The following is a 16,892-nucleotide window of genomic DNA, read 5'->3' as shown; positions in this document are numbered from 1 at the left end:
ACAGGTTTAAACAGAATGCCCAGGTGCCCAGCACGGGGCTCGGCTGCTCTTAGGAAGGAATGTTAAGGGCATAGCTGGACCTTAAATGGTTAGGGTTCTTACTCTACCTGTTTATTGCATAAACATTCTATTTCAATTATTTTAACATATGTAATTTTAAATGGATCCCATATTTATTTCATATTATACAATATGTCAGACATGACTTAGCTTTTCCTTGATTGCTCAGTCATTGTTAGGGGCATCAAATATTCAACTTGACCTTTGGAGAGGGTGACCCATACAGGGCTATTCTTTCCACCCCTGTCCCTGGCTCTGCAGCTCCGTGACGCTGCTTTTTATAGCCAGTGTTTTCTAGTTTCTTCCTCAGAGAGGGCTGTTGACCTCACTTCATGATGTTATCGGTTTGCTTGTCTCTATGATTTCTGATCTTTTATGGCAAGAAAACTAAAGAACTAAGATTCTGTAATAAGATTCTGTAATAAAATGGTACTGAGAAAATGGGTTGTAGTGGGGTGGGGGAAGGGAACATATTTCTCTTCTCGCTTTGCATTGAACACAAAATTAAGTTCCAATTAATTACATAACTAATTTTAAGAAAATAATTATAAACATGGAAACATGGGTGAATATTTAATTCAAGTTGAATAGAAAAGGACTTTCAAAACACAGAGGCAGCTGTAGAAATCACAAATGATCAGATCAGTTGACTTGACTACATAGTAATTAACATCTGTACTTAAAGAAAATTTTATATGTAGACTTCACAAAAAAATTAAACAAGCAAGTTTGAAAATATTTATAAATAAGAAAGGCTCATATTCCTATAAAAGTTTACACAAACCAATAAAAATGACACTATGAATCAATACCATTTCCCTGAAAATAAGACCTAGCCAAACAATCAGCTCTAATGCATCTTTTGGAGCAAAAATTAATATATGACCCAGTATATGTTGTATTATATTATATTATATTATATCCGGTCTTATAGTAAAATAAGACCAGATCTTTTATTAATTTCTGCTCCAAAAAGCACAGTAGAGCTGACTGGCTAGGTCTTATTTTCAGGGGAACATGGTAGAATATAGAACAATCAGCTTGATCAGGTAGATATTCCAGAGAAGAAAAAGATAATACAAATGGCTACTAAAGAATTGAAAGGTGCATATATTTTCTTCCAGTAATCAAAGGAAACTTTTCAAATTAATGCTCAATGTTTGTAAAGAGTATATATTGCAGATTCAAGTGGAAATTGATGCAGATTTCGTAGCAATTATTTTGATAATCTAGCATGTGTCTTAAAATAATATACTTTCTGATCAAACAATTTTACAAGTCTATTGTGATAGTAATCAGAAAATCGACTGATTATAAGTTAGAAACAACTTAAATGCCCACTAATATGAGAAGGGTTAAATTAACTACGGATGTCTGCTGGATAAAATATTATGAAGTCTTAAAAGAATGATGTCTTCAAAATAAGATTTCCAAATATAGAAAAGTGTTTTATATGGAAATGAATGTTATATAAAACATGAATTATTTTATACAGAAAAAAAGGAGAATATAATTATGTAAAAGACTAGAAGGAATATATATATAGAAATGTTTGGCAAATTATCAGTTTGTTGATTATCAAGTATTATGTATTAGTGATTACTGGTGCTTTGGGGTTTTACCTTGTTATGTTCTCATAGTAGACATTTTCTCATCCAGCATGTGTACTATAATTGGAAAAAGCCACTTCGGTTTTAAAAAGCACACATAACAACAACCTGGTGAATATTGACATGGACCATTATTGTTATGGTTACTATCAGAGCCCGTGAAACCACAAGCCCTCACTTGTCAAATTACAGCAGTACAAATTATCTGTTATCTTTTCTAGAGGGCTCTGAACTCATCCTCTGGCCTCACACATGAAATATTAAACTCAAAAACATAAAAGTAAATCAATAAGGGGAAATAAGCACTGAGGAAGGACAAAGGAAGGAGTTCTCGGGAGCGAGGGACTGAGCTTTGTTTAGTTCAGCCCGTGCTTTACGTGGCTTGCAGAGCCCACAGAACATTTGCAGCCTACGAGGATTTCACTGCAGATCTCAGACCTCTTCAGCATCCCAGGGAAACCATTTTAGCTAACTAACTACACCTGTGTGAGAAACTGGGCCCTCACAGCCTGTGCGCTTAAGTGTGTATTGTGTACAGAGCAGAGTATAGTACATTCGTGTCTTCACTTAAATCTGTTTCTTATCCATGTGATCTTCTTATAGGTCGATCAAATGAAGAGGAAGAAACTTCTGATTCTTCCTTAGAAAAGCAGACTCGACCCAAACACTGCACAGAAACCTCAGGTGTCCATGGTGAATCATTCTATAGTTCAGGTATCATGGATACCCAGGGTCTTGAGTCCAAAGCTGAAAGAATCGCAAGGTACAAAGCAGAGAGGAGACGGCAACTGGCAGAAAAATATGGGCTATCTCTGGATTCTGAAGCAGACTCTGAATCTCTGTCTCGATATACCAAGTCCAGGAGGGAGACCGATACTGTTGAGAAAAGGGGAGGAAAAAGTGACAGGCCAGCCGAGTCAAGCAAAGATTTGAGTTCTGCATACTCCAGGACTGAGATCCCAGGGCTCAGGACCTGTGTGGCTGAATCCCAGGAATATGGTGTTTCTGACACAGAGGTGCTGCTCAACGTGGAAAACCAAAGACGAGGTCAACAGCTGAGTGCCATCGGGCAGCAGACCCGTGACCTGCCCCCCACGGTTGAGAGTTCCTCATCCTTCCCATTCTCTGGGCGAGACTGCTCCTTCAGTGAAGTGCCAAGGTCCCCAAAGCAAATGCCCAGCGTGCCCCTCTCCTCACCTCGGCAGCCAGCCTCCCCGAGCCACTCTGGTGACCCCGCACTCCCAGCTGAGGCGCGATCCAGGTAAGCCTTCAGCCCGTGCAGACCACCATTAACATGGGAAGGGCCCGTGTCTTCTCTTTGCTTGGAGTGTCTTGGAATCTGCTCACTGCAGAAATGATAAGATACATGATTTTTTAGTTTCTACAACATCAAAACCGCTTCTGCCAAAGTAGGAAGGCTCGCTTCTGTTTCATTTTTCAATAAACCAGTGTCATGGGGACACTTTCATGGACACCTTATTTCAGGACCCTTCTTTTTAATGTTTCTCAGCTGCCTTTTAACAATTGTCTTTTTCTCTATTTGTTTTTCTATAATCATGCCCAAGACTTCTCGGTGATCGCTTTTGTTGCTGTCATTTAAAATCCCAAAGCAGAAGGATTATGATCAGGGGAAGGGTCTCAGTTTGTGTATGAGATATGAGTACAGTATACACAGAAAATACCTAACATGTAGTATTGTATGTCTGTCAACATGCTAAGAAAACAGTCGTTTATAAGAATACCTTATTAAAAATTAAGGAAAATTACTGTGTAATAGGATCATCCAAAGACAAGAATGGCTTCTGTTTGGAAAAATCAGAAAAGGTATAAAACCAGAAAGTTAAATATCAGAAGAGAATATATGTTTCTTTCTACATTTAAATTTCAAAATTTAAATTTAATAAATGTGATGACCATATTTAAAATGCAATTTTCTTAAACATCCTACTTTCAGGTTTGGGGTCATTGTCTAGGTAAACTCATAAGTGTACTTTTCAGCTCAAACAAGCACTTCACTGGTGAATTGAGGAAGGATGAGAACCTAAGGTCAAGCAAATTTATTCTAAAAGAAAAAAAGATTTGGTAAATACTCCTATTTATTTCACATTGGGACAGGGCAGTATATGAGGTCATTTTTAAGTAGTAGTAATATATCTAAAACAGATCATTTTAGTTATTGAAGTTTTTGATCATTCACATTAAAATATTTAGAGACATCTTCCAAGAGAATTAAATACTGTGGATCCTGAGGTTGTATTTTGAGGGCCATTGTTAAATCTTTGGACTTAACTCTTGTAATTTAGGGACTGTGACCTTTGTCTCATATTTTGAAAGGAAAGTCTACTGTTTGGGAAATTTGCATTTCATAGTAGAAACTGTTCTTGTCTTAGTTACTTTCTATCAAAGCAAATTCTTCCTGTGTTTCGTGATCAGGACAAAGAAACCTAACATACTGATTTAGAAAGAAAGAGATTTGCAATTACCTGTATTAAAATAATAAGGGATCTAATTTCTGGTTGCCATGTTATGAAAACTGTTTAAGTTGTTATCTCGGCAACTAGGTTAGTCATTTAGATCCCATAGAATTAGATTCAGAGTGGTATTTTGAATCAGTTGTGATAATAATAATAAAAACTTTGTGGAGCATTCCAGGTAAAAAGATAGGATACTTAATAGTTTTATGTGAATTAAAATCTTAATATTCATATATATATGTATAATATATAATATAATATAATATAATATAATATAATATAATATAATATATATAATATAATAATATATACAATATACATATAACTTAAAATCTTGAGCCATTTCTTTCTAGGTTAGTTGAAGAAGCATATTACCTAGAGGCTTTCTTAAGCCTCGCCTTAGCCTCACATTGCCTTACTTTCACAAAGAAAGGCATAAAAGAATTAAGAAATTGTAAAGAAGTTCTTGAGAAGACACATGCTTTATTTTTTTAAACCATTTAAGGCATACAATTCTATTTAGAGGCAAAGAAACACAACTCATTTCATAGATAGAAGGAAAATACCTGAAATATCTTTATATTAAAAAGAATGGAAAATAATGTATGACAGTATGACATTAAACAATGATTAAGATTTCTTTTGGAATTACTCCACTTGTTCATCTTGTAAAGATGTATTTAAAAAGGATTAACATTATGCTAGATGTCCTTTCTCTAGTGCCAGGTAATTCAGAAAGTGATTGTTGCCTGATTTCTATGTGTGGGGAAGAAAGGCAAAAAAATACTTTGTGAACTAAAACAGTAACCAAAGAAACCTCGGTTGCCCAGTAACCAAAAGTGAAAATAAGATGTCATCAATATGAACATATGTAACAGAAAAGTTAAAGAAGCTCCAAGAATGACAAAAAAGCATCTACAAACAACAAAACAATTTAATATTACTTTTAATCGTGGATTTGTTCTATCATTAAAACAGAATATTTTTCTCACTCCTTTACTGTATGTACTCTCTCATCACCTAGTTCTGCCAGGTTTTTTGGCTATTAATCTCTGAATTAACTCATTCCCATTTCATCATTTCATTTTGTGCTCACTAGCAAGAGGCTGTTTTTGTTTCCTTAATTAAAAATGAATATGTCACTCATGAATATACCATCAAAAGACTACCTACAGTGGCTTAAAAATTCAAATGTGAGCCAGATATCAAATGCTCAGTTTCTGTATATACTCATACACTGACACATGTACACACACTGACACATGTACACACAGAACCATCTTTAAGTTCTTGTACTTCCCTGTACTACACCGTTTTTAGGCATTAGAAGCTCAGTAACAGTCTTTAGGGCAATATTTAACTGAATAATACATTTATTTTAGAATTATTTAATGTTCAACATATATGATAAAGGAGACATGTATTTATATAGGTTGCAGGGCCTTTAGCTCAGAAATCCTGTTAGTTGCCTGGGAAACAGGTGAACGCATTGTTCTGAAGTAAGGTTAGAATATACATACTCATAGTCACAGAATAGAGCAAAGACATCTCTCAGGCCCCATTTCCAAATCCTGCCAAGCTCTGTAAACTTAGAATTTCAAAAAGTGTGTTTTCTAGAGAGATAGGGTTACTGATGTGAGCCATTCTTTAATAATTCAGCCACTGTGAATTTTAGAGTAAAATTTAAAGTGATTGGAGGCCTATGGCTTATTCAAATATTTAAAAATCTGAGCTCCTGCTCTTATTAGAAATCCTGAATTCACAGCTCTTATTGAATTTGCTACTTTGTATGTCTCTGATTATTTTAAAAAAATAACAAAAGGCACCATGTTGGTTACTGTTGTGAGTGTATAAACTCATACCCAAGTCCCACAGTGGCTGTTTTCCTTACCATCAGCTGTGACTCCCTGTTCTCAGGGAGCTGTACAACTGGCAAAGAGGAGAATGACACCTAATTTCCTAGTGGCGATCGAGGAAACCTCCGTTTGTTTTTTGTTTGTTTTTTTCATTACTGTGGTCCTCACCACCCCTTCTCCCACTTAGCATATTGTAACATTAGTGGCCAGAAAATGATGACGGCAGTTTCATGCAGAGCTCACTCTGAAATTTTACCTGGGGACAGCTGCCATTGGTAAATGATGGTTTGGGCAGGGCTGTGAGTGGGCTCAGAGAGACAGACAGGGCAGGCTCCAGTATGAGCCTTTTCTGCAACACCGTGTCATGCAGACTAGGCAGCTTAAGAAGGAAAGAAGCTTCTTATAGTTTATTTCTGATTGTATTTGCTCATCTCCCAGAAGTTTGAGTCTAAAAAACTGTCCACAGAGCCTCAAGCTCTGTTAATTTAGTTGTTAATTGCCTATTACCATGTTTCCCCGAAAATAAGACTGGGTCTTATATTAAGGTTTGCTCCAAAAGACGCTTAGGGCTTATGTTCAGCAGATGTCCTCCTGAAAAATCATACTAGGGCTTATTTTCCGGTTAGGCCTTATTTTCGGGGAAACACAGTACCTGCACTGATAGAAATGTCCACAAGAAAATTATGCTGAGTGAGGTAACTGCCTCTTGCCCATCAGCGTTCCTGTCTCTTCCTCTGTCTCTCTGATGGCAGGAAGGTTGTCTATCCCTTGCTCCATGTCACAACAAAATGTCATGGAAAACAGAGACCTCTGAGGGTCCACTCCCCAAAGAGGAGACCTCTAGGCTTAGCCAGTATTGGTCTGGAATCCTTTTCAGCTTTCAGTCTGTGTACACCAAACACCCACTGTCCTCTCCCTGCTCTCCTAGCTTTGACTGTTAGCATATGCTTCGCTGGTTCCCATTTTCTTTTCATTTTATTCTGTTCTCACTGGCAAGTATCCATTTCTCTTCATTGAATTAAATATGAATATATCATCCAAAATACTTGTTACTATGTCCTGAAAATTTGAATGTCTGCCAGATTTCGAATGCCAAATTCCTCCTGTGTGTGCTCCCTCGCATATTCCTACACCTGTGCACATATCCAAAGCAGTCATTAGCACTTTTTCCAAACAAACAACGGTAAGCAAATAAACTGTTAATTTTAATGAGATGCTGATGTTAACAGTCATTCTTCTTAAGCTAAATATATTTTATAATTAGAAGCTGTTACATAATTAGAGCTGGACACCCACCGGGTGAAACTAATTTTATTGTACTGGGTTTGACTTCGCTTTGGTAGCTGGAAGCACTTTTTATTCTGTTGACTCTTAGGAGTTATAGAGAGTTAAATTGTATCATTATATACTTAGGGACACGAACCAAGAACAATCCTGCCCTCTATGACAACTGAGGGTGAGTTCTTATTTCCTGGTATAATCCTCTGCCAGCCAGTCGCCACATCATAAAAAAGGTTCCGTGACACTGAGGTCCCTATCTCATGGTTCTCTAATCCCCATAGTCTTCTCCCAGGGGAGGGAACCTCTGCCCTGTGGGTTTTTCTCACTCCAAGACCTCACAAAATAGATACTCCATGTTAAAGAATTTTAAATCCTTAGAAACCGGAGTAACCCTGGAGATTATTTATTAGGTTGGTGCAAAAGTAATTGCGGTTTAAAAGGTTAAAAATAATTGCAAAAACCGTGATTACTTTTGCACCAACCTAATAGTTTAAAAACCTACTTTATACAGGAAGACACTAAAAATTAAAGAATTTAAGTAACTAGACTGAGACCATATAGTTTTTTTGAGTCAACTGAATTCATTACCTGTCATCTATTCATTCAAGTTCTCAGAGTATAATTTTACTTTGCTCTTGTTATTTATGTCAATTCTAGTTTCCGTCATAGTGGAAAAGAGAGTTTGCTGTTTTTGCCTTTTGAAAGTTAGAAGATTTAGGAAAGATGAGGGATAGTATAGGAATAGTTTATGTGAATTTACATAAGGTATTTAAAAGCCTTGCCCTCATAAGCAAGAGGAAAATTTACAGTCTGGGAGGATTCAAACTCAGAAGGTATCCATCGTCTATCCATACTTCATAGGTATTGATTTATGGGGTAATTTCAGCTCTAAGGTAGTTTAGCTAATCACTGAAGAAAATCATATTGAGCCATCGAGCCTCCTGTGTGACAGGCGCTGTGCTTCTAGCTGGGCATATCATTTTTAAAAAAATGTGGGAAATAACTACAACACAATGGGGTAAATAGGTTCTAGGGGCCCTGGGAATACCACGATAGTGTATTACTTCTTCCCCCTTGGAGAAGTGATCAGAGTTGAACCAAGTCCTTAAGGATGTGCTGAGTTTGCAGGACTGGAGGGGAGGCTGCCCCAGGCAGGAAGCTGCAAATGTCCAGTGTAAACCTGGAAGGAAGGGGATGGGATGAGGCTGAGAGCCAGGTGGGGTCCAATTCCCGAGCACCTCAGATGACATGACAAGGCATTTGGCCTTTGCTTCATGGACCATAGGAAGTGCCTGAAGGATTTGAGAGCGAGGATGATTGATGATGTATTTTAGAAAAATCAGTCTGAAGGAAAATTGATTCCAGTCATGGAGGCCGCTGACATGGTGGTTGCAGTTACCCAGACATGAGATAATGAAGTCTCTGGTTCCAAGTTAAACTTTGCCATTATCTCAGTCCCATTTGGTATTTCATTAGATAACTGGGAGATGTCGATGATAGGGTGATCATATTTTTGGAAGAGAGGTTGTAAATAAGTTTGGTGACATAAAGAGAGAGGAGAGGGACAGAGCAGGAAGAGACCTGAGGGGAAAGGTGAGAGAGAGACAAAAGAGGAAATGGGAGCTCAGAGGCAAGGGAAAACATGTACCTGGAACCATGGTTAGAAACTAACAAGATGAAATTTAGTGGAGTTCTGTATTTAGTGGGGAAAAAAGATTAGTGTTACAAGTTCAGGATTAGGGAAACCTGATTTAATAGCAGCTCACGGGAAACAGACCTAGGACTGTTAGTGGACAGCAAGTTCTTTATGTGACTGCCAAAATGGCTAGTCCAATCATGGGGTGCATTGATGAAGGTGAGCTGTCAATGGCACAGGTGGTCCCGGTCCACCTGTGTTCTGAAGGATTACATCTGGGCATCTCATTCTAATCGAGCTGTTGACAAATGAGACTATGTTCAGACAGGCTACCATCCCCTCTGCCCTGCTCCCTTAACTTTTCTCAGTTTTTGTAAACCTCTCCCTGTCTTCTTAGAAAATGGAATCGTTTTTGGAGTCTCTTACACATTCTTTCATACTTAGACTCTCAAACCAGTCTGTTCTTCTCATCAGATTGTCATTTTCCCAGCACTGTTATAAAACTGAAGCTTGGCTTGGCATAGGGATCCCTAATGTTATCAGTCTGGCTTCTCAGTGATGACTATTGTGCCAGAAGGGAAAGGAGGAGAAAGAGATCATGAACCAAACCAGTTTTACGTGTGTCACATGCATGTCTTAGGAAGGAGGATGTTCAAATGTTCAGCATCCAACAAGGCTGACGTACCCAGAAAGGGATTGTAGCAGTTTCGCCAGGATGCCCCCAAACCATGAGTGGCGCCATGAATTTGGTATTATGCCAATCTGTAAGATTGGTAAGGATGAGCCCAATGATAGCACTGCTTTAGCAGAAGCCTTACCAGAAGTGCACATCCCTCGTCTTAATCATTTTCTTAGCTCCTTCCCCGCTACCGCCCAGCATCTAGTATACACCAAGTGGCTCAATAAATAATTTTGGAATGAATGTGCTGCTGTTTTCTGTTTTCTTAAAGTGTCACCAAACTATAGCAGCACTACTTGAAAGAGCCAGTCAGCAAACCTTTTATCAGCCCACGATACATAAGGGACTTATGCCTGAATGTAAACCGTGGGTTGTGTCCATATCAACAAAGTCATGCTATGAAGAAAACGTCAGCTGCACTAAACTCCAGGCTAGTGACGTAGTTCACTTTCATTGGGGTGCAAGCCTTTTATCTAGTCATGGACCAGTGACACCGATCAGCCGAACACGCTTTGAGTAGCTCTTGTTTATGCGATAAAGCTTTTTCCACTTTGAGGTTAGAATTCTTATATTATGGTCTTGAGTCCATGTGCATAAATATTATTAAACTGTGAGTGGGAATCACGATAAGTGAGCATAAAAAAACATTGGCTGCTTTTGAGGGCTGGTGAACTCAGCCTCCAGCCCTGGAAGCCTACTTCTAGGCTTGTCTCATGATCAAGGCAGTCGAATCCCTGGATTACTTTGTTGTGGGAAGGGTCGTGCGAATCCAAGCAGGAGACATGGAAATCCAAATCCAGCTGGGAACCAGAAACTTGATCCACTTCAGAATGTCCACGACCGCACCGCCCTCAGACTCCAGCACTTTCTCAGACAGTTCTGTGTGTCTGCACATACTTTCTGCCACAGACCTTTGCTGGCTGAGGTCGCAGCATTTCAGCATTCGGCACTGAGATTAGCTGAGCAAGGTGAAAGAAATTGGTTATCTCACATGTTTATCCCTCTTCTGCCCCAAGAAGACTCTGAATTTCTACCTTTTCATTACTCACAAAAGTCCTCACTCTATAGTTCAACAGTGATATATTTTTTAATTGAGGTTTAATATACATCAAAATGCACATAGTTTGAGGATGCAGGTTGGTGAGTTTTGGGAAATGTATAACCTGTATCCCAGTCAAGATAGAAAAGATTTCCATCACCCCTCTGCCTCTGTCCACCAACATTGGTTCTTAACTATAGGTGGTGTAGCCGGGTTGTAACATACACAACTCATTATATTGTATAAAGCTAATCTTTCCTGCTCTTCATTTTTTTAACCAAGCCTTAATTATGAAAAATAGTTAAGCATAACATTATGGAACACTGCATAAAATAATAGTATCTCTGCAAAATTTAAAGAAATAAAGAGAAAAGAACTCAAGGCATCATTGCCACTCTTCAGGTGTGATTTTTTTTCATATTTTTTAAAACTCACCTGCTATGATACTGCTTCTCCAAATCAATGCCAGAAATCAATGTATCTCTAAGAAAAGATACATTTTTTTCTATCTGAGTTTGGGCGTCCGTTAGGCGCTGTGCTGTATTATAATCAAACCGTGCTCCACAGTGGAAAACTCGGCCCAAACACTTCCATTACATTCCGTAGTTTTGGGGTGCTTGTGAATTAGCCAGATCAGTTCTGTACTTTGATTCACCATTTTTGAGAGTGAAGACATGCTTTTAATCAGCTTCCAGAGCAAGAATTTGACTTCCTTACCAAGGTAAACACTGACAGGGCCCACTCTGGGGTCTTCTTAGTTCTTAACTCAGGTTTCTAGGTCTCTTTGGGGTTTGGGGAGAAAATTTGAAGGAAAGAAAAGAAAAAAGATCCAAAATAGATTTTGTGGAATTGACTGTGTGTGGTCCACATTTAATTGATTTTCCATTTATTATTATTATTATTTTTTTTTGCTGGTAAAAGATGAAAAAGTATTTGAATTTAAAAATTCCATTAACTACACTTTGACATCTGTGCCAAAATAAATCCTTAAACTCCGACTCTTGTCTAGGTCAATTATGAAGACTGAGTTATAGTTTTTAGAACACTTAAGATTTTTTAATATTGTTTTTATTGAAGTGTAATTTACATACAGTAAATTCACCCTTTTTAGTGAATTCTGTGAATTTTGACAAACAGATAAAGTTGCATAACTATCACGATAATTCTGTCAGCACCAAAATTCTCTTGTGTGCCTTTTTAGTCAACCCCTCCGACCACCAGGTCCTGACAACCAGTAACCTATTTTCTACGCTATAATTTTAGAGTTTTAATATATAAAATCAAATTCCTTAAGTATTTTGTTTTTGGCAATTCAAAAGAAGTTACATAAAAATTTCATGAAATTATTTAAAACCATTGAAGAAATGTTAATGTTGACTGTTCATAATCTCAATAAAAAAAATCCATCTTAAACAGTTGTAATTTAAATTTACAAGGTAATTTATACAGAGTTGATTTTTTAATCTCACATTTCCTAGTGAATATTCAAAACACAATGAAGTCAGCTGTGCATGCTAAAATTATTTTCCCAGATGCTGGCATTACACATGTGTCATAGCCAACACATGAATATTTATTGATGAACAGTTGATATTTAGCTATTGTGAAATTAAGCAAAGTGCCTGTGAATGTGGGAATTAGGTTTCATGAATTAGGTGTCATGTCACATTATTATTTTGTTCTGCCAGAAGATGGGGGCAGCCAAGAGATCAGTCTAGCTGAAATAGTCTCTTGGTTTTCAGGGGATTTGTAATTCCTCCCACATAACATCCAGTGTCATCTGTTCTCAGGTTATTGCTCCCATGAATTGTCTCATTTCCAAATGGTTGCATCTTACACTTCTACTATAGATTGCTTTGGTGGGGGAAGAAAACAAAATTTCACCCACCTTGCTTAGTCTGGGCCCCAGCATCTCCCTCCCACACCCACCTTCACCCAACCCCCCTAAACAGCAAGTACCCTGTGAGCCAAATTGTTCTTCACCCAGACTCTTTTGACTTCACCTTGTACATTTGGAGAAACAGAAGAAGATGATGATTAGGTTTTGCAGGATTTACAGGGAATTGAGTGGCTGTCGGCTGGAGAGACCAACGTATGGTCAGAATTGTGCTGAGCCCTAGAGCACGTGAGCACTGGCGTCCCAACTACACTCATTCAAGCCAGGAGGCAGTTATTGTCTAGAATGTGGAAGCCTGTAGCTCGGTAAGAGAAGAAGATGTAGGCTGGACGGCCCCAGAGCCCTTGGTTCAAGCCCCATCCTTTCATGAACCAACTTGTGATCATGGACAGTTAATATATTTCTTTTGCACCTTCTTTCCTTCATCTATAAAATGAGGATAAGAATACCTCAGAGAGTTGTTGTGGAGATTAACATTCAACAATTCACCCATTCCACGAAAATGTATTGAGACCTGCTGCTTGCCACTGTTCTGAGTACTGATGATGCAACAGTCTCTTAAGTGTGTGTACACTAGTGAAGGGAGAGAGACAATGAATCAGTATGTAATGTGACAAGTGTGGTAAGTGCTATGAAGAAAATACGAGCGATTCAGGGAAAGTAGAGAAAGATTGGGGGTTGCTATTTCATATAAAGTGGTTGGTTAGGAAGGTCCCTCTGAGAAGATAATAGTGGACTAGAGACCTACATAAAGGGAAGAAGCAAGCCGTGCACCCATTGGGGTGGATTGGTCCAGGCAGAATTAGTCCCCGTGTGGACACTGCGTGGAGTGTTTGAGGAGGCCCCTCATCACCAGTGAGGCAGGAGCGCGGGGTTGAGGGGAAGTGATAGGGGTGACACGTGAGATGTGTGGGGAGGGGTAGGCAGGTCAGGAAGAGCCAGTTGCCTTTCACAAGGGCTTTGGGTTTGGCTCTAAATGAAGCCATATAAGGGTTTTGAAAAGAATGACAGATGTGCCTTCCGTTTTTAAATAATCCCTCTGGTTGCTAAGCTGAAAATAGACTAAAGATGGCAAGCATGAAAATAGGTAGAACAATTAGAAGAACATCTCAGTAAACTAGGTATGAAATGGTGGTGGCTTGAACTAGAATGACAGAGGCAAAGGTAGTGAAAAGAGTTTATATTCTGAAGGTAAACCAACAGGATTTGCTGAGGACTTAGATGTGGATGGAGTATGAGAGAAATAGAGGAGTCAAAGGTGAGCTCACATTTTAGCCAGGGCACCTCAATGCAGGAGTTGCCATTTGCGGACATATGGATGGCTCCAGTACAAATGAGACTTGGAGGGAAATTAAGAGTTCATTTATTCGGATGTGTGAAATTGAAGCTGTCTGTTAGCTATCCAATCGGAAATGTGAAGTAGCCGCTTGAGCCCAGGAGTCTAAGTTCAAGGAGGAGATCGGAGTAGAGATAAAGATTGGAAGATTGTCAGCATGGAAGTGAATGCTGAATGAGATCATCAAGGCATAGACTGTTGATGGAGCAGGAAAGGAGACAGCTGTGTGCGCCCTCACCTATAGAGGTGCAGGTGGTGAGGAGGAATGGACAGAGAAGGCTGATGAGTAATCCAGAGGGCAGGTGAAGGGAGTGAGTGATCCATCACCTATATCAAATGCTGCTAGTAGGTGAGTAAGGACCGAGAAGTGACCACATTCTACAGTATAGTGGATATGAAGAGCCCAGGACAGTTTTGTTTATTTAAACAATACATTTAATTTAAATTTATATCTCTCCCCACCACCCTGTTTTCATTTCCAGGTTTTGATGGCAGAAAACCTCACCCAAATAAGTGCCTTAGCCAACCTCAAGGGTCTGGAAATCCTTACTTGGAGAAATACTGTCTAAATCACTCCTGCTTTAAATTCACTTAAGACAAACTCCAGTCCTCCTGGTGAGGCTGGACCCACTCACCTTAAAAGTCACATGACTTTTGAATTGGAACTCTGTATGTATCATCTCTTAAAATAGAAAAACAGTATCTCTAACACGCAGTACTATGTTGTCTATGAATAAGGAAGGAGAGGGGGAGACCAGCATTTTGAAGGGCTTACCATGTTCTTGTCATGATGCCTTCACATGTTTGTTTCTCCTTACATAGATTTGTAATATATAGGAAATATCAAAATTTGAGTATCCACTGCCATGATAGAAATTACTTGGTTCTTTTGGCCAGTTCCATATCTAAGTTGTAATGAATTAAATGGAGCCCAGCAAGTCCCCTCTGTGTCTATGATTTTCACTTTACGAATGCCAACTCAACATATTCTTAAGCTCCTGATGATTTTTATGGTGATGCTGACCAAATTTTATTCTTATCGGTGAAGGTCATATTCAGAAAGTTGTTTAGCACTTTACAGTTTACAAAGTACTCTGTTATACAAAAAGCATTTGAACCTTAAAATAACTGTGATGTAGGCATATTAGTTATATTAACTTGATATAACTTTCAAAAGCAAGTACCCATTACTCCCTCTTCTTCCTCTGTATCCTGTGCTGTGTTGCATTGTATCATTTCTTAGCTGCAGATGATATGCTAAACTAGTCCTATGTTTAAATAAATGTTGAGAAATTAGGCCATTTAGAGTGAATAAAATATCTTTTCATACATCTGAATTGTTTCCTGGTGATAAGCTAAATTGCTATAATACTGGAGATAGGGAGGTGGGTGATAGGTTTGGGTGTAGAAAGACAGGATATTATAGGAGAAACAGAAGTTCAAGTCTAAACTGTGAGAGATTTCAGTGGTCACAGCAAAATGTGCAGAAGTAGTGACAGACGAGTTCTGGCTTTGATCTAAAATGTGTTTTCAGTCTGGTATTGAAGAACTCTTGCAGATAGGTTGGTAAGGGTCTGAGCTGGTAAACATTTTAACTTGCATGTAGAATTCCCATTGTTTTTTTCTACTCTGTAAGAGGATGCAGATCTGTTCTTTGAGGATTCCTCCTGTATCTTACTTTCCGTAGTTACCACACAGTTTTCCGTGCCTATGCTTTTTCTTTACAATATCTTCAGCCTGGTAGAGTTATAGTTGACCTTTGAACAACATGGAGGTTAAGGGCGCCTCAGTTAACTGGACTCCCCCAAAAGTTAATAAAAGTTGTCCTTTGATATCCTTAGGGGATTGGTTCCAGGATGCACCCCCCACCAACAGATACCAAAATCCTCAGATGCTCAAATCCCTGATACAAAATGGCGTAGGACAGCGCATACAGTCAGCAATCCGCACCCTCAGATTCCCAACCATGGATTGAAAATACTGTTTTTGATACACAGTTGGCTGAATCCGCAGATGTAAAACTCAGGATAAAGAGGGCCAACTATATGTTTACTGAAAAACATCCTCCTCTAAGTGGACCCTTGCCATTCAAACCCATATAGTTAAGGGTCAATTGTACTTTGTCATATTCAACCTCGCATTATATTCAATTGTGTTTTGAGGAATGAATGTTTAAATCATATATTATCTTGCCTAGCATGGTGTCAGTTTTTTAGTGGCTGGATGATGCCTGATTCACCTTTATTGCTTCTCAGAGCCTACCTCAGTGCTTTGTACATAGAAGGCACTCAAACATTTATCAAACAGACTTGAATTAGTGTTGGTAACGGTTGTGTTGGCTGCATAATTCAGAGATAAATATAAAAGGAAAATGTATAATAATAGCAATTAGAGACAATATTTTATTGACTTTCTCTTTATTTATTTCTATTTATTACCTTTATTTGATATGTAGTGTTTTGGACACTATTTTTGTATGTGACCAAATATACCTTAACAAAACTATGTATAATAAGTTGCCTTATATTTTTAATCCAACTTTTTACAAAATAATTGTCTGATATTTGTGGGTAGAATGTGACTATAACCAACTCTTAATACTTTAAAATTACCTTAAAATTTTTTATTTGATTACTTTAGATATATTTACTTCTATCTCTTGATTTTAGTATTGAGCCAAATGTCCTGGAAATTCCATGACATGAGTATAAACCCCATGACAAAATGTGCGTATACATTTTGAAAACTCAGGATGACGCTTTACTTAACAAAAATAAGCCTTTAGGTCTTAAATTATAATAATTAACTCTGTGTATATGTTGACATTTTAATAGAAATTATCTGAAGTTTTGTTTTTTGTACGTGATAGTACAGGGAAACCCAAACATGAGTGGTTTCTCCAGAAAGATTCCGAAGGGGACACACCTTCACTTATCAACTGGCCGTCCAGGTATATCCCAAGTTGAAACTCTTGGCTTTTGTTTCCTGAGTGCTTCTCCTCTCCCTGCTATCCTGCTTGGCTCT

At 38.3% G+C, this 16,892-nt stretch overlaps 1 protein-coding gene across 18 annotated transcripts in view; it reads left to right on the top strand.

The window, feature by feature from the left end:
- SVIL (supervillin) overlaps window positions 1–16,892 on the top strand; it is a 221,944-nt gene that overhangs the window by 139,766 nt on the left and 65,286 nt on the right. For 14 of the 18 annotated variants that reach the window (XM_074324735.1, XM_074324729.1, XM_074324733.1 and 11 more), the window contains 2 exons: window positions 2,274–2,931; window positions 16,738–16,818. In XM_074324735.1, the coding sequence (XP_074180836.1) occupies window positions 2,274–2,931; window positions 16,738–16,818 (739 nt within the window). The remainder of the gene's footprint in view (window positions 1–2,273; window positions 2,932–16,737; window positions 16,819–16,892) is intronic. The other 4 variants (XM_074324741.1, XM_074324740.1, XM_074324739.1 and 1 more) reach the window with 1 other exon arrangement.

Source organism: Rhinolophus sinicus, linkage group LG02, assembly GCF_036562045.2.
Source record: "Rhinolophus sinicus isolate RSC01 linkage group LG02, ASM3656204v1, whole genome shotgun sequence".
NCBI classification, from domain to species: Eukaryota; Metazoa; Chordata; class Mammalia; order Chiroptera; family Rhinolophidae; genus Rhinolophus; species Rhinolophus sinicus.
Note: the sequence above shows the minus strand (reverse complement) of the source record. Positions and strands in the feature narration are given on the sequence as shown.